The 15,830-nt window shown below is 40.0% G+C and overlaps 7 protein-coding genes and 3 long non-coding RNA genes across 19 annotated transcripts; 5 read left to right on the plus strand and 5 right to left on the minus strand.

The window, feature by feature from the left end:
• Positions 1–10: 10 nt before the first annotated feature.
• On the plus strand, positions 11–474 carry LOC116928879. Its single transcript, XM_032936018.2, has 2 exons — positions 11–45; positions 112–474. Exons 1-2 carry the CDS (start codon positions 28–30, stop codon positions 472–474), a joined length of 381 nt encoding a protein of 126 aa, XP_032791909.2. The 5' UTR covers positions 11–27.
• LOC116928884 lies at positions 424–4,028 on the minus strand. Of its 8 annotated transcripts, none has more exons than XR_006650225.1 (10): positions 3,938–4,028; positions 3,727–3,860; positions 3,261–3,370; positions 3,093–3,204; positions 2,019–2,410; positions 1,663–1,959; positions 1,370–1,608; positions 1,235–1,300; positions 1,032–1,127; positions 424–554 (listed from the first exon to the last, which is right to left on the minus strand). It is a non-coding gene; the product is annotated as an uncharacterized LOC116928884 (long non-coding RNA). The 8 variants fall into 8 exon arrangements; XR_006650227.1 differs by lacking the exon at positions 1,032–1,127 and having other exon boundaries at positions 427–566; positions 1,370–1,450; positions 1,525–1,608; XR_006650226.1 differs by having other exon boundaries at positions 434–566; positions 1,235–1,326; positions 1,444–1,608.
• A 7-nt stretch (positions 4,029–4,035) lies between these two features.
• LOC123475276 lies at positions 4,036–4,561 on the minus strand. Of its 2 annotated transcripts, none has more exons than XR_006650229.1 (3): positions 4,474–4,561; positions 4,250–4,403; positions 4,036–4,169 (listed from the first exon to the last, which is right to left on the minus strand). It is a non-coding gene; the product is annotated as an uncharacterized LOC123475276 (long non-coding RNA). The 2 variants fall into 2 exon arrangements; XR_006650228.1 differs by having other exon boundaries at positions 4,042–4,181.
• An 83-nt stretch (positions 4,562–4,644) lies between these two features.
• Positions 4,645–6,368, minus strand: LOC116928886. The gene is made up of 3 exons (XR_004397418.2): positions 6,237–6,368; positions 4,820–4,962; positions 4,645–4,746 (listed from the first exon to the last, which is right to left on the minus strand). It is a non-coding gene; the product is annotated as an uncharacterized LOC116928886 (long non-coding RNA).
• On the plus strand, positions 6,340–6,986 carry LOC116928878 (protein suex-1-like). The gene is made up of 2 exons (XM_032936017.2): positions 6,340–6,371; positions 6,440–6,986. The coding sequence occupies exons 1-2, from the start codon at positions 6,354–6,356 to the stop codon at positions 6,827–6,829; spliced, it is 408 nt and encodes a 135-aa protein (XP_032791908.2). The 5' UTR covers positions 6,340–6,353; the 3' UTR covers positions 6,830–6,986.
• Positions 6,987–7,661: 675 nt separating this feature from the next.
• Positions 7,662–8,838, plus strand: LOC116928877. The gene is made up of 3 exons (XM_032936016.2): positions 7,662–7,699; positions 7,765–7,940; positions 8,013–8,838. Exons 1-3 carry the CDS (start codon positions 7,682–7,684, stop codon positions 8,803–8,805), a joined length of 987 nt encoding a protein of 328 aa, XP_032791907.2. The 5' UTR covers positions 7,662–7,681; the 3' UTR covers positions 8,806–8,838.
• A 779-nt stretch (positions 8,839–9,617) lies between these two features.
• On the plus strand, positions 9,618–10,321 carry LOC116928880. The gene is made up of 3 exons (XM_032936019.2): positions 9,618–9,752; positions 9,822–9,975; positions 10,044–10,321. The coding sequence occupies exons 1-3, from the start codon at positions 9,738–9,740 to the stop codon at positions 10,220–10,222; spliced, it is 348 nt and encodes a 115-aa protein (XP_032791910.1). The 5' UTR covers positions 9,618–9,737; the 3' UTR covers positions 10,223–10,321.
• LOC116928876 (DNA repair protein RAD52 homolog) lies at positions 10,253–12,064 on the minus strand. 2 transcript variants are annotated; one of them, XM_032936014.2, is made up of 7 exons: positions 11,904–12,064; positions 11,793–11,842; positions 11,581–11,726; positions 11,370–11,521; positions 11,123–11,311; positions 10,656–11,061; positions 10,253–10,538 (listed from the first exon to the last, which is right to left on the minus strand). In XM_032936014.2, the coding sequence occupies exons 1-7, from the start codon at positions 11,928–11,930 to the stop codon at positions 10,351–10,353; spliced, it is 1,158 nt and encodes a 385-aa protein (XP_032791905.1). In that variant the 5' UTR covers positions 11,931–12,064; the 3' UTR covers positions 10,253–10,350. The 2 variants fall into 2 exon arrangements, with proteins under 2 accessions (XP_032791905.1, XP_032791906.1); XM_032936015.2 differs by having other exon boundaries at positions 10,335–10,538; positions 10,709–11,061.
• Positions 12,065–12,581: 517 nt separating this feature from the next.
• On the minus strand, positions 12,582–13,585 carry LOC116928895. Its single transcript, XM_032936029.2, has 3 exons — positions 13,428–13,585; positions 12,898–13,101; positions 12,582–12,789 (listed from the first exon to the last, which is right to left on the minus strand). The coding sequence occupies exons 2-3, from the start codon at positions 13,096–13,098 to the stop codon at positions 12,682–12,684; spliced, it is 309 nt and encodes a 102-aa protein (XP_032791920.1). The 5' UTR covers positions 13,099–13,101; positions 13,428–13,585; the 3' UTR covers positions 12,582–12,681.
• A 1,063-nt stretch (positions 13,586–14,648) lies between these two features.
• LOC116928894 lies at positions 14,649–15,279 on the plus strand. The gene is made up of 2 exons (XM_032936028.2): positions 14,649–14,851; positions 14,961–15,279. The coding sequence occupies exons 1-2, from the start codon at positions 14,737–14,739 to the stop codon at positions 15,254–15,256; spliced, it is 411 nt and encodes a 136-aa protein (XP_032791919.1). The 5' UTR covers positions 14,649–14,736; the 3' UTR covers positions 15,257–15,279.
• The last annotated feature ends 551 nt before the right edge of the window (positions 15,280–15,830 follow it).

The following is a 15,830-nucleotide window of genomic DNA, read 5'->3' on the forward strand; positions in this document are numbered from 1 at the left end:
ACAACTTTCGCTCTGTCAACACTCACCATGAACAAACTCACTTTGGTAAGTTCATTTTTGAGAAATAAAATTCCAGATCTAACTTTGAACTTTAACTTTCGTCAATTAAAGATTACTTGCCTCGTCGTCTTTGTCGGTGCCGCTTCGGCAAATCCTGCTGTTCGGGAAAGCCGGCATGCAGTTCCGGTTGGAATGTTCAACGGAATGGTCCTGGTGGATGACGATATGGCAGATACCCGCAACGTTATGTCTGACGAAATTGCCATCCCAACAGTCTTACGCAATCCAGTTATCGTCCCTCCATTTACTCCGGATCAACAAACCGAACAACAGCGCCTTACAATTGCCTTAGGTGGACGTCCATATGGAGGATATTACGGCGGTCGCCCATGGGGCCCATACGGCCGTCCTTGGGGCCCGTACGGAAGGCCCTGGGGTCCATACATCCCAAGCCGCCCATGGGGTCCTTACTAAACTTCCGTTGACTGTTGGTTATGTGAAGCTAACTCAGCAAGTTTCTTCGGCCATTTGATCAGTATTCTTCTTCAATTCTTCTACTCTCGAACCTGTTTTATGTGCAAAATACAAAAATTTGCATTCATGAAAATTTTTTAAATTGTGCTTATTCTACCAACATGTTTTCCAAGTAGTGCCATAAGATAACGGCTATGCATGAAGTGATTTATAACGCGTATTTAAGAAATAATAGTGATAAACAAACAAATGAAAAATCCCCATTCGGCTACGATTATTGGTCATTGATCGAAACGTTGGAATAGTTTCAAGGAAAACTCAAACATTGAAAGAAACTAAACAAACACTGGTCTGATAACAAATAAAAAATTAAATAAAACATACTTTGTTGGCAATTTTCTGATCAAAACGTAGATATTTAAGAACTTAAAAGGAAATCAGACACTTTGTGCTAATAACTTTTCTAAAAAAAGAACTCTGATTGGGGATCAAAGCTTTCTTCCGATCAATTCTTAGCGATTTCGCTTATTGTTCAAAAAAAAAAGGAAGAAACGTACGACTGGAAAGAATCCCAAAAAATCCATATAGATGTACACCCTTAAGTTGCTGATCTAATAATACACCCGAAGAGAGATACTGCTTGCATAGTGCTTCTAAAATTTAAAAAAAGAAGTTGCTTTAGTAAGAAGTAGGTTACGAATTTCAGTTTGCCAAAACCGCCTAAGATATCATCATTTAGGAAGAAAGCAAAGAGATTTACCATAGGTGGCATTCATAAGAAGGATCGCTGAACTCGACGATAATAACTGCATCTCCTTTACATAACCTTGAAAAAGTGTAACGTAACTTTACCTAAAAACACACGGAAGGAAAGCACAGATTTTTAGAAAGTTACCATCAGATAGAGGGCATCAAACTTGCCATTATCTTTGTTGCTATAGGTCGGAACCTCCGAGACCTCAAACCCACCTGTCAACTGAACAACCAATAGCACTTCAGTTAGCCTCAATGCTCCTCCTGTTTTGTGCAACAGCGTTGTAGGAAAACTACCAATGGGCTGGGGTATATAAACATCAACAAACAGCAGCCATTTTACCGACAACTTTGTACGAATTCGCCATGAAGACCCTCGATCTGGTAAAATAAATTCCCTGTTAGCCATACCATTTTTCAATCATAATTATTTACTTAATGCGCAGACTATTTGCCTTGTTGTGATCATCGGAGCTGCCCTGGCAGATTCTTCTGACCGGAAGAGTCGCCAGGCTTTTGGGGCGATGGATGACGGATTGATTCTAGTGGATGACGATGTGATCGTTGGACCTGTTGCATTGCCTAGCGATGAAGTTGCTATCCCAACGATCCTGGCCCCAACCAGCACTGCGGCCTTCCTAGGGGGACTTCCGGATCAGAAGACGGAAGAAATACGCTTGCAGTACGGCGGAGGATCCTACAGCCGCCCACTTGGTTCTCGTTCTAATTTAACTATTAAAATTTAGGAGGTTAATTTAACAATTAAATTTCTTTCAGGTGGATTATATTACGGTCGCCCATATGGCGGAGGATATTATGGCCGTCCTAACGGACTTGGCCGTCCCTATAGTGGATTCAGTCGCCCATATGGCGGATATGGTCGACAGTATACTCCGAACTTTGGAGGCTACAGCCAATTTGGCGGTCTATCAAATGCTGGCGGAGTATCGAATGGACAAGGCAACGGAAACAGCGGAGGCGGAACTGTTAACTATGCAGGTGGATATGGATCCGGTCTCGGTGCAGGATATCTCGGCAGCGGATACAACGCAGGACTTGGTAGCGGTTACGCTGCCGGACTTGGTAACGCCTACGCAGGAGGATTAGCCACTAGCGCCTACACCCCCGGATATGGCGGTGGATTTGTTTCCGGCGTAGGCAGCGGATATGCCTTGCGTCCAAACTACAATTTCGGAAAATAGATCTTTTTTAATTCGACTGTCGTATCAATGATAAACATCAATCCATTTTGCTTACAATAATATTCTCTTCCTGTTTTACGGCTTGTTCTTGTGCAAATAAACCGACACTTTCATCAGCCTTGCAAACTACAAACATCGGTTGTCATTTCTTTTAAATAACAGCTGTATATCTACTGGTTTATAAAGATGATGAACCAATTGATATCCCTACACCAGTGAGACGATGACCTCAAATTATACTAGGCCGAAATTGAGATGGATAATTAATCCAATCACGACTCATTTTAAAGCCTTCTCTGACAAACATGACAACAAACGCATTGAATTACGTAGACCCACATATTTCGAAAGATAAAATGTTTCTTAGCATTTCCAGTAAAACTTCTTTAAATTCTTTCAAACAAAAGACTTTAAAGTGGGAAATGAAAAGTCATAGGAAGATAGAATTAAGTTAAGGGCCAAGTCATAACCTTTAGGTAACCTTGGTGAGAAGCTATAACTAAACCAGCTATACAGGTAACAAAGGCGAGAGGGGAGAGAGGAATGAACTCTTCACTCTTTGTTGCTGTAGGTCAAATTAACCATAAAGAATCACTACCTTTACACCTGGACCTTTTACCTGGATGTCAAAACCCGGAAGAATTTGCAGATGAATGGTCTTACCTTTTTCCCCCCGACAATGTTGCCTACGTTTACGTTAAAAAGAGGCCCTCTCCGCTCACATTTTTCAGTCGACTAATGTTCGATAGTTGGTACTCATCCTCAACAAAGCTCCCTGTAAGTCGAATGATTATTAAAATTTCTATTTAGTAATCAAAATAATTATCTTACTTTTTTCGTCAATCAAAAGATGATGCCGAAGGTAATAATTCCATCCTTTTGCATTCTGTTCTTTGCTCTGGCAATGATGACGGATCAAGCTGACGCCGAACGATGTGCCCCTACCAAATACAGAATGATACCAGTAATGAAAGTATTAGGTTTGTGGCGGCCCATTGGATATTGTGAAGATAGTAGCCGAGCAAATCCATGCTGTGGTAAGGGGAAATGTGACGCATTTTGCCGCAATTGCGTTGGTGGATGTCGAAAGAAAACGGCACAGGTGACAGGAGACGAAACGAAAAATCCAACTACAACAGGCAATCGCCAGGTGATTTCAATGGAAACGATGGAGGACATGGCGGTCGGAGGCATGCTAGTAGCTGATGCCTTTCATCCAGCCACAGTCGACGCGGGAATTAGAATGATCCCTTTCACAACATCAGATCCTCAAATTAAAAAGAAAAGAAAAACTTACCTCTACGACCATATATTCGGAAGACGGGGTAGCAGCCTTCGTTACGGTGGAGAATTTGGCCGTCCATTTGGAATCGGATATGGTCGTCCGCACTTTAGCCGACCAACAGCAGCTTTTTGAATGTTCAACACAGACTGTTTGTTTATCAAAAACAGCAGTGATTGAAGCTCTCACTTTCTCACGGTTTATTTAAATTGTTGTTTCTCATTACCTTTAAAATCTTTGACTTATACACTTATGACAATACATCCATTGCCAGATATGTATATTGCACGAAAACCATATTTTCTTTAGTTCTCATTACAATCGTCTTTCCATCATCTTCTAATTAAGTTGATCTGAACACATGAATCAAATCAGGTTTGACAGAATATACCTGACTTTAAATAAATTCCTATCACGTCCATCAACTCTGGAATAAAACAGCTACCATCTTAGCGTTTCTAAAGAGGAGACTTGAAATAAAAAGTATTTAACTTTAAAGCTATTATTAGGGTAGGATTGGACTACCCTCTATCTTTACCTTTATGTCGAAAAGGAAACGCATCCCTTGCTTTTTTTTTCTATGACACGAGTCTCCTTTCCTTTTCTATCAGAGAAATAATCTCGATGTCCGTCTTCTTTAACATGACATTGTTTTGGGAACGCGTTAGTTTCCACGTAACCTTTGGGATAACCTTGGCGAAAAGATAACATTTCCTTGTTAGAAACTTAAGACAAAGAAAGCACATTTGTTAAGAGGGTTACCGAAAAAAAAAAAGATGGATGGGTAAGAACGGGTCACACTCTTTGTTGTTGCTGTAGGTCAGGTCCTGGAGATTATTCGACTACCTGTGGAGGGGGGAAGAACAGCCAATAGCAATTTACTCAGCATAAAATGTTTTTCAAATAATATGCAACCAAGTATTAAAGAACTTGCCAGTAGGGTTTACTTCGCTAGGCTATATAAGTTCAAAATCCTTCTTCGTTTCCGCATCAGAATTCCGACAACCTTGACCGGATTCACCATGAACTATTTTACTATGGTAACAAATTTTTCAGTTAAAAGATATTTGAAATCATTGTCTGAATTCATTGTTTCGCAATAGATTACCTGTTTTGTCGTAGTCTTTGGCGCTTCTTCAGCAAATCCAGCTGGCGAGGAAGAACGCCAGATGGTTTTCGTCGGCATGATGGACGGATTCATCGTGTTGGATGAAGAAGTGATCAAAAGCAAGCAATCGAAATTGCCCAAACCTATGGCATTAACCAATCAAAAGTTACCAGAATTAATCAACGGTAGTCGACCAGAAATGCCGGAAGAAAAAATCCCTCCCAGCCATTCCAAATTTCCTGGACGCCCAGTCAAACCGACCGTTATGAAACTGCCCCCACTAACTTTCGCACCTCAACCACGCCCTTATCCTTATGAGTACTCAATACCTAAACCTTACACGGCTCCGGGTGGCTACGGATCGCAATTTGGTTATGGGCATCAATATTACGGATTCCGCCCGAGTTATCCCATGATGCCACCCAGTCCTAATTATGGATTCCGTCCAACCAACGCTATGATGCCATCCCGTCCTAGCTACGGATACCGTCCGACCTACTCTGTATTACCACCTCGTCCTATCTACGGATTCAGACCCTACGAAAAAGATGAAACCAACACGTACGATGAAGATGCACTGCTACAATATGCTGTTTCCAACTGATTCCTAAAATCATCCGAATTCTCAGATTGGCAAATTTCCCTCTTTTCTTCAAAGTTGAATTTAATTCTTGAAATTTGTTCTCCAATACACCTCTAAACGCAATTATATCATTCAGGTTTTACGGTTTTTGATGACTCTGTTGAATTTACGCAATGAAGTGATCAAGTTTCACTATAACAGCTAATGGCTAAAAATTGCGGCGTAAAGAGTTAAGAGCCAAATTTTTTTTTAGAAATGCTAAATTGGACCCACAAATTTTACCGCTACCAGAAAAGTAATTATAATGAAAGGGTTCTTTTTAAAATTAATATAACAGAGTCGCGCATGCGCAATGGGAACATAGGTTTGGTAGCACCTGATCATTGAACTACCATATACTTTGTAGGAGAAATTCGCAATTTATCTTTCTATAGATGTGACCCCGTTAAAAATAGATAACAATCTGTCCGTTCGAAAGGTCGTAGAGTCCCTCATTGTATAACAAAGAAAGAAAATTGCGTTAGTTAACTAATATCGAAAAAATTCAAGAGATGCTAAATAGGAAGGGACGAGGGAAAGAAAAAAAAAACAATCAGATGGACTTAATACGAAAAGCAGGTAACCTTTAAACCTTTCAAGGTAACCTTGGCAAAAAGAAACGCTTCCTTGCCAGCTGGAAGGCCAACAAAATGTGCCGAGCTTCGAGAGTTGCCTAACACCGATGGGGGGGAATGAACTTTGCATCAGGTTTTTAGGGTTTTGTTGTCGCAGGTCAGGAAGAAAGTTACGATCTACCTGTCTAAGAAATAAAGGGGGGGCCAAAAAGGCACTTACCTTTGTGTGGATTCGGTTCCCTTTCGAAATTGTAGCAAAGCGTCGGTATATAAGCTCAAACTCTTCACTGGAATCAGTATCAGAACTCTGACTAACGTCGTTGGTCAACATCTCAAAATGAACAGCCTAGCTTTGGTAAGTAAATTTTAGAATTAGAAGATTTCGAATGAAATTATTTTAAAAAACATATTTGTTTCAATTAGATTGCTTGCCTCCTTGTAACGGTCGGTGTTGCGTTCGCAAATCCCGCCGTTCGGGAAAGCCGCCATGCCGTCCCTATTGGGATGATGGATGGAATGGTGTTGATGGATGATGGCACAGTCGACAGCCAGATCCAAGAAACCGCTTTTAATCCAATCATAATCAACCCAAACAATCTAGGAGCCATGGCACATATTGTTTCTGACCAACAAACTGAAGAGCAGCGTTACGGATGGGGCGGCGGCCGTCCCTATGGAGGCGGATGGGGTGGCGGTTACGGTCGTCCCTACGGTGGCGGATTTGGTGGCGGATGGGGTCGTCCTTACGGTGGCGGATTTGGTCGTCCTTACGGTGGTGGATGGGGTCGTCCATACTACGGCGGCCGTTGGTAAAGCGGGAAAAAATCCGGGCTATTTTCAAGACAGGATGCTTCGTACCATCAAAGCCAATAACCTACAAGATCCAAAAGAAGACATTTCGTATTAATAACATTGCTCAAACAATCTTTCTGTACTCAAAAATGGTTTTGTTTTTATCGAAAAAACAAAAATAAACTGATGTCTGGACAAAATTGTAAGCCTCGATAAGCTTTTTATACAACGCTAGCTTCATAAATTCCCAATCAGGTTTTGGCAAGAAAATGGTTCCGTAAAATACTTGAAAATCAATACTAACATAGAAAGATTGATGCGGAAAGTTAAGGTAATTCCTTCAACTTGGGAATTCTCCTAGAATAGCGGAATCATCTAACAGTCGTATAATATATTATTAACTATAGACATTGAATCTGAGGAAGGCGATGTCTACAAAACCTATGCACGTCCGAATTATTTGGAAATTATTAATCGCAACAGCTATCAAAAAGCTTCATCAGTAATGAATTAAACACAAAGGCGATGCAATGGTTAAAATAAGTTCGCTGTTGAAGACAAAAAAGGGGGTAGAAAGCAATTTTTTCATGTTTGCGGAGCGCCAAAAATAAAACGATTTAAAAGAGGTGAATGACCTCGTTAAGAATTATCTAATGTCAAATCAGGATCATTGACCTAGCCCAATAACTATCTCTCCGCCCTCCCCCCGCCAGAGGTAAAAAATCGCACAACTGTTGTTCTACGTAACAAAGACAGGTATATCCTAACAAGGGAGAAACAAGCGCTCGAACATGCCAGCGGGGTAAGGGATGGTATAAAAGGTGCGAGTTCTTACTTCACTAGTAACAGAACACAAAAAAACTCTAACGGAGGATGAAGCGTTTTTCTTTGGTAAAACAAAGTTTACCAAATTTTTTTTTTTTACAGTTAAACGATCATTTGTTTCGTTATTCTAGATAATTGTTATCGCCATTATGGGAACTGCTTTAGCAGTGTTCCCTCCTATTCCGGAATTATCGGAAGACGTAGCACACACAGAAGATGACGGAGAAGTATTCTCAGCTACTGAAGCTACAGACCACATTTCAAGTGAACAACCCATTGAAAGCGATGACTTCACCACAGAAGAGAGGTAAGGATTAAACTCATACCTTAAACATATATGTCGATTAGACTTAAATCTCCTTGTGCAATTTTGTTCTAGTGAACCTCTGGATGTGATTGAAACAAGACAATCTCGGTCACCGTTGGTCTCCGTGTACCTACGAAAAACAAAATTGAATCCGAAATTAGCAGGTAGTAACGCGACCATTGCAAATAATTCTGTTGGTACCGAAGAGATTGCTCCAGCTGCCGAAATAACTCCGGCAAAGATAAAGGAGTTTGGCAGTAGGGATGAAGTATCACGACCAAATTATGCTTTTGTCATGGCACCGGGACCGTATTTCGGTCCCATGCAACCAGGCATGGAAATAAACCCAGAAGAGGAAGACAATAAATTCTTCAACCTTGCTCAAATGTTAAGCCCTCCTCGTAAACCTTACGTGCCTGGAACTCTGCGGCCATACGCAAGACCTCGTCCGAATTACGCCAACTTCATGGGACCCCGGCCCTATGGATACCAAACAGGTTACGGACTCCAAACTGGTTATGGAATTCAAACTGGTTACAGACCTCAGACTGGTTACGGGTTCCAATCGGCTTACGGACCTCCACCGGATGAGGGATACCGTTTGGGCAGCGGCTTTCCAGACGGCCTAGAAGAAAATCCAGATGAAGAAGAAGAAGATAATAAATTTTTTAACCTTGCCGAAATGTTGAGCCCTCCTAGACGTCCTTACGTACCCGGAAGTATCCGACCCAATCTCAGTCCTCGGCCAAATTACGCCAGTTTCCTGGGTCCTCGTCCAGCCTACGGTTATGGATATCGTCAAAGCGTATACGGTATGCAACCGAGCCCGTATCCATACTATGCCAATTTCGATGAAAACTTTTAACTTCTATTTGAATACACACTCAGGGAGCCACTCTCATTCTAAACGAATAATCATGAATATTTTGTTTTTGTTTAAGTGCGTCGATGTTTCCATAAACAGTAAAAAGTACTCGTGGGAAAACGATGGGAGAAAGACGAATGTGAGCAAAGGTAGATATGTTTGAAGAGCTGAATGATCACGACATGAAGTGATCTTAGCCGACTTCAGAAAGATATGAAACAAAAACATACAAAGATTTAGAAAATTTAAGGGGGAACCAAAAACCTATCAATATTTTCAACAAATTTTCAAATGCTGGAAGGTTCACATTACTTTCAAAACTGAATCAAAATTTAAAACAGACGCGAATGTACAAATTCAACGGAAGTTTAGACAATTGACTTGACAGTTAAACAAAGTCAAAGTTAAATTCAGCAAAATTTTAGGATTTAGGAAATGTTTGCGAATGAAATTTCGCGAGATGAGAAAAGCATCTTTTCAAGTCGCATCAGGTTTCAAATCTTTAACGGCTAATAAATTAGCTGTAAATCCGCTGATTGACATCCGAAACAAGAATACAAGATATGGAAAACGCTACTCACTGGTTCCAAGGTTGATGCTAACACTTACTCAGGTATGGTACAGCGATACTCCTCAAGTTCCATCACAATCCAGGATAAAGTCATTGACCTTTTGACCGCCAACAACTTTACACCAACCTTGAAAATACTGTAGAACATACATTTATCATACCAGGGATAACCATCTATTTGAGGGGGATGAACAACTACCCTGTACCACCAGGAAGGGCTGGATAGTTTAAACAAATCTAACTCCCCTCCCCTTTCGAATCCTTCTTCCGCCATATTACTGGGGTTTTCAACAAGAACGCGAGTATATAAAGGGCCAATATTCTTGCCTAATCCACAGAAACGCGAAGGTTTGCATTCGAGATGAAACTCTCAACGGTAGATGTTTTGCTTTGAAAAGGTCTGTAATTGACAAGTTTAAACATAATTTTGTTGTTGCTGTTTTAGGTTGTTTTGTGTGCCTTTTCCATTGCATCAGTTTTAGCATATGTTCCTAATCGCAACCGTAGAGGTTTACCTGGAGTGCTACTGAAAGATCCAAATCCAGTTACATTCACTAACTTTAAACAACAATATTTCTACCCACGCCCTAACTGGGGAGGTAACAAATTCGAATACTTTAAGCTAATCGCATGCATACGTTAATAAATAAATATTGTTACCTAACAGGTTATGGTGGAAACTTAGGGAACGCTTACGGTTTCAGCAGCTATGGCGTAGGAACATTTGGCGGATGGAATCATGGAGGAAATTATGGAAGCAACTACGTCGCCAGTAACTATGGAGCAGGAACATACCCCAACGTGGCAAGTTCCAATTCAGGGTTTGCAGCAAGCGCTTATGGTTAACAATGAGGTAGCCGGTCGAAGACAGTCAAGGAACATCTATCAAGCAGCCATTGTTTCAATCCGGGAATTTTAAATTAATACACACCTTAGAACAGAAAATCATGAATCCAAATAAAATCGGCATCGTTTCATTTTCTAAAGTTATTTGACTTTGGGCCACTATTCATCGTATGTGATGGTTTATAGGGCGCTAATTTTGTTGTCGTTTTCTCACTCAATCCATTGGCAGGCAGATCATCTTCGTCACCCCAATCAATTCCGTTAACCAGGGCAAAGGATTCTGGATCTATTTCCCGCATCCATGTTTCCGTGTCATCTAAACATAAAAGAAGTTTTAGATTTTTATATGGCTGATGGTTCATCTATAAGATTATGGCGAGACGTAAACATCACACTATGCGATTGGACGAACGTAATGCGCCCAACAACATACCTTCAGGTATCGGTGATGATTGCTCTGCCTTAATATGAATAGGAGGAACTGACTTGTTATCATCCGACTTGTGACGTTTCATCTGTTGCTGCAGAAATTCTTCTTTTTTCTGTTGCTGTCTTCGTTTTCGCTCCATTTTGACAGGATCGCTTTCATTCAAGAGATCATCTTTAAAAACGGGATTACTCTCACTCTTTTGACCTCCTGAAACATTAGATGGTTTAACTGTAGTAAACGAAGAATCTGATTTGGAAACTAGTTTAGGGTCTGTAGGTAACATAGGGCAATGAGGTGCAGGAAGCTTTTGCTTTGATTCTTGGGGCTCAGCAGTTTGCTTTTCTTCTCTGAGGAGACTAGTCGGTAACTGAGGTACTTTTACTGCTTCAGCAGTGCGCTTTTTCCCCTCCTTCGAAAATGATCAGAATTTTTTAAACGTTACAGGATTTAAACAAAATCCTACGTAGTACCATTGCGTTATAGCGGCTTTTGTGAACATCCGGGGGAACTTCCAAAATTGTTTCATTTTTCTGTGGTTGAGCTGGAGTGGCAACAGGGAACTTGTTAGCCCATCTCAGGTAGTTTTTGTTATTAAGACAGTTTCCCAAAACATTGCCAAATCCTTTCAGGGCACGCTTAAGACCATCTGTTGCTGCTTCCTACATGTAACCAAAGAATTATGCAAAAGACAGAATATAAAGCAAGATGATCCCAAACCTTTCTAGCCTTTTCCAAACTCAAGGCCTTTGATTTCATGCCCTCACACACACCATACCCAATGTCTTCATGGAAGGCCCCGTCTTTCAGCTCTACTCTCACAGTTGAAGACACTCCTACATAGAACTTGTCTTCGATCTGATCAACACAATCTAAGCCATGGATTCAAATGTAGGTGAATTTCTCATCATGTAAAAGCAAACAAGTTTACCAATTGTTTGTTGAACAACTGCATGACTCCAGCCATTAAATCCAAACACTTCATTTGCCAAAGCTATCAACCTCCATCCCTCAATATATGCAAGCTTTTGACCACCAGGACCATGCCTTTGACTAACCATTTCAGGTGCAAGATCTCTACCAGTTTGTTGAATTAAATAGATATGATAAGTTAGGTACGACACTATAAGTTATAACTACTACCTGCGAAGTGTAGACTGCAAGACTTGATGCTCTTCGACCTCATATTCGATCTAAGGTATCGAAAACGTTAGTAATCAATATGGTATAATACACATAAATAAAAAGTCCTACCCTGCCAAATTTTACAGGGCGCTGCATTGTTGAAAAGATCAAAATATTAGTCACTTATGGGAAACACCAGAAAGCAAGAAAGCACGTGAAAACAACTACGAATACTTTACACGAGGAATCAATTGAATTTTTAAACCCTTTCCCCCTGTACAACTCCGGTACACTAAAATATGAAGCCCTTGCACACTAGATAATGGAAAAAATACAAACAAAAAGGCGACTCCCCGCGTCCTCGGCGCCCGGCCTGTGCCTTCGTCTTTCTTGGTCTTGGGCCCTCCCGTGGCTCTTGCCCAGCTGGCCTCTTGGCTGCCTTCCTGGTCAACTTTTTCCACCAACACAGGGCCATGAGACGGTTTCGGACCAAATTAAAATGGTTCAACTAACCAATTTAAACTGCAATAAAATTCAAACTCTTGCATGCCTTTCTTTCAGCTTCTTTGCAACCATAGATTATGACAAATTTAAGTTATCTTTTAAAACTATTAGAGGTACTCCTTTGATCAGTATTTTCTGAATAAAAATATTTAGATACTTTCCCAGGACACCCAGCTATAAATCATTCTTAGTTTTTGATTTTGATTTTATCTGCTGTACAGGGACCACTGTGAATTTTTCAAAATAATTAAATTGCACCAACAGGGCAAACTTTTTAATAACAAGTAGTCCAAATTGTGTAACTTCAGTTTATAAAGTGTACTTCAACACCTGTACAAAGCCTTTGAAAGATACTAGAGATATCTAAGCAGGATTTCTCCTTTATTCTATTCCTTCAGCTGCTTCAGTAGCTATCAGGTTTTGGTATCGGTCCATAGGTTTCTTCTGGTTTGAGTTCACCAGATTTCAATTGACGTGAACGTTCATTACTGATTGCGTAAACTCTGGACAACTAGAAAACAAAATGAGTTTGATCATAAGAATTTTGCTACCACAGCTGAACTTAACACACAGCACAACTTAACTTGAAATGATTCTGCATGAAAATAAATGGGCATACCTGCTTGATTTTGAAGACACATTCACGCAAGTCTTCTTTCAGGTCTTTGCATTTAGACTCACCCAAAGATTTACCATAAGCCTCCAAGCAATATACATATCTCAATTCAAAGTCTTTACATTCAGAGTTTTGTGATGTGAACAAAGCAGCTGATATGTCAGTAAACCGAGTTCGAAGGATAGGTTCAGTGAGGTTTGCCATTTTCTACATAGAAGTGAAAACAGTTATTGGTATGCTTATTCCAAAATATGTAGTAATGATTGTCGCAATATAACAAGTACACATAACAAATGATAGTCCGTGTTCTTCTATTGAACATTTCTAGGGCAACGATGAAAAGGTATACTATCAAAGGGTAGGGAAATTCATATGTTTTAAGTTTTAACGTTCTAACTCACTAGGCCGTAATTTTTTTAAACTATAATTCATTGTTCAACATAAAAATTAATCGATTTCTGCTGCAGCAGAAATTGGATTCTAACTAAACCCCAATACGAAATAGCTTTTTAAAATATATATTTATATATTACCGAAAGTTTCAAAGGCGAAAAATCCTTTTCAGGAATTCCAAACGTAGTCTGCTAACATGAAATTTCATTTTTTAGCAGTTGCCATGTAATGTGTTAAAGTGGAAATTAACAAAAAAAGTATTTGCGTTTTTGACCGAACACCCGAAATAAATTATTAATCTAATAATGGTAATATTCATTAAATAGAGATTTTATCATTCAAGCAGAGTCATAGACTCTGATTCAAGTAATTACACTTGCATTGCCATCACGGATTTACTACGACTTTGTCGCTTTTTGTGGGATAAAATAGATTATAAGAACGTTGTCTTGCTTTCATTATTAAGTATTAGTGTGGATTTAGATTGAAGATAAATCAGATCTTGAATCATCTTTTATTTGGTTTAGCCTTATGGGTTTTAGTGACAAACAGTGTCTAACAAAACTGATGTTTTTGTTGGTTTTCATAGACTGGGAATAATTGACCTTTGACAAAAAGCTTTGGAATGCGCTTGCGAAGGCGTTTCACAATTACGGGTATAACAAGCCATAATTATGGCGATAACCTCATTGACGCATGTTAACATCGGTCAACAAGTTTTGGGTTTTCCTTCGTTTCGGACATAAAGCAGGGGCTACGTGTCAACAGTACATAGTACACGTGACCAAGTAAATAATGTGTTGCATGCAATAGGAAGCCTTAAGATTACTCTATAACTCTCAATTCGTCGAAAAGCAAATTTGACGCATAACCGGAAGTTTCATTTTCTTCACATAAAACATTGTAAAGCTTTCACCACAGGTATTATGGTTGGACGCGATGAGGCAAATTAACAAATGAGGTGCGAATCACGCAATTCTGACGAGTGACTTGCAATCCAGAATCTAGTTGACCAATTGACTGCATCTGCGTTTCGAGCTATTCCAGTGACAACTTAATCGCCTTTATTTGATTGACTTTATCTTTATATCAAAAGAGGCAATCCTTGTACCGTCGTTTTTAGGTTGTAAATACATACATACAAAAACAGAAGGCGCTATGCCGATGGAAAATATTATAAGCTACCACTAATCCGTAGTCTCCAGGTCCAACTTGGTTTTATCAAAGGGCATAAATTTCGTTGTCAAAAGTAAAACAAGAAAACCATTTGCTTCAAAACAACTTGCCTGCTCAAAGTCTTTGTTGACCTGATTGCTTCTTTGTTGGCATTTGACTTCAAAACAACAGGCTTTAAAAAGGGGCATTACTACGATTCCGACATAGTAGTCGTACGGGATTTCTCGAATTGAACAGTAGCTACATTTTGTCTGATCTACATTATTCCGAAACATGTGTTCTATCCGATTGTTAACTCTTTTAGCCAGCGTGCTTCTGGCCAGTTCAAATCCTATTCCACCCACAATTCAACAAGACGATATCTTCTTTTTTAGTCTTAACAGTAACGGTAAGTCTACTATTTCAATGTTTAACCGTCTGATCATTGGTTGCTGCGTTCGCCAGATTTACACTACGACGTTAAACTAATAAATCCCACCGTGTCTGGCCTATTACAGAGCAATCCGCTTTGATGTCTATGGTTGTGGAAGCCGCCGGTCGTGTTGCGGCTCAAAGAAGTGAAGGATCTTCGATGATCGAAATCGAAATGCACATACCCGAGATCGTCATTCAACGCATGCGGGAACCCAATTTCAATAGCCAGATGTTAGCAAGATGGATCGGTCGCAGATGGGACTTATCAGAGCAAGCAATCGCCGAACTCCATTTGAAAGGAAGAGGATGTAGCCCAAGAATCTGTCTGTCAGTCACAAGTCGTTCAACACTTGAAGACACCTGCTGTCCTTTTGGCTAATAAACACGGCATTTTTCTTTTTATCACTCGATATAAAACGGATTTCTCTTAAACTAGCTCCCAACAAACGGTTACGTTACCAGTCGCGATTTTCCTTTAGATACTGCTATAGTAAACCAAAGTAGAATTAAAACAATATATATGTCAACACGCAACGGGTAAAAGTAGCATTTTGTTTTTGTAGAAATATTTGACAATAACTATCACAACTGTACCGTATTCCGCAGTCTCGGTTTATTTAAAGGTGATGATGAACGATGATGACAGAAAGCCAAGTCTATCGCATATCATTACTTACTAGTTAAGCTTGCACGAACGAACAATACTGAATACTACGCACGAACGATATTGACAGGATTAGTTCCAACTTTACGTATGTAGGTATGCAATAAAACATGCACTTTGGCACCTCAGATGCGATAGTTTCGAAAGCGAGTGAGCTAGACATGCCTCCGCCGGTAACACACAAAAGAAAGGGAAAAAAGGCGATGGGAAGATAGAGAGAGATTCTAACGTTTTTTTTCGTCCCTGTCAGAAAACAGTTTCCCCACATTGCAAATCTAGTAGTACGTAG

This window comes from Daphnia magna, linkage group LG8, assembly GCF_020631705.1.
Source record: "Daphnia magna isolate NIES linkage group LG8, ASM2063170v1.1, whole genome shotgun sequence".
NCBI lineage: Eukaryota > Metazoa > Arthropoda > Branchiopoda > Diplostraca > Daphniidae > Daphnia > Daphnia magna.

Coding starts and splice junctions, on each gene's coding strand:
- LOC116928877 (XM_032936016.2), top strand. Junction 7,941..8,012: donor GACTTCACCACAGAAGAGAG/GTAAGGATTAAA, acceptor ATTTTGTTCTAG/TGAACCTCTGGATGTGATTG.
- LOC116928880 (XM_032936019.2), top strand. Junction 9,976..10,043: donor CCCACGCCCTAACTGGGGAG/GTAACAAATTCG, acceptor GTTACCTAACAG/GTTATGGTGGAAACTTAGGG.
- LOC116928876 (XM_032936014.2), bottom strand. CDS start 11,930: ATGCAGCGCCCTGTAAAATTTGGCAGG. Junction 11,312..11,369: donor GTTTGGAAAAGGCTAGAAAG/GTTTGGGATCAT, acceptor GGTTACATGTAG/GAAGCAGCAACAGATGGTCT. Junction 10,539..10,655: donor ATCATCACCGATACCTGAAG/GTATGTTGTTGG, acceptor TTTTATGTTTAG/ATGACACGGAAACATGGATG.
- LOC116928895 (XM_032936029.2), bottom strand. CDS start 13,098: ATGGCAAACCTCACTGAACCTATCCTTCGAACTCGGTTTACTGACATA. Junction 12,790..12,897: donor GTGTCTTCAAAATCAAGCAG/GTATGCCCATTT, acceptor TTTGTTTTCTAG/TTGTCCAGAGTTTACGCAAT.
- LOC116928894 (XM_032936028.2), top strand. CDS start 14,737: ATGTGTTCTATCCGATTGTTAACTCTTTTAGCCAGCGTGCTTCTGGCC. Junction 14,852..14,960: donor TTTTAGTCTTAACAGTAACG/GTAAGTCTACTA, acceptor GGCCTATTACAG/AGCAATCCGCTTTGATGTCT.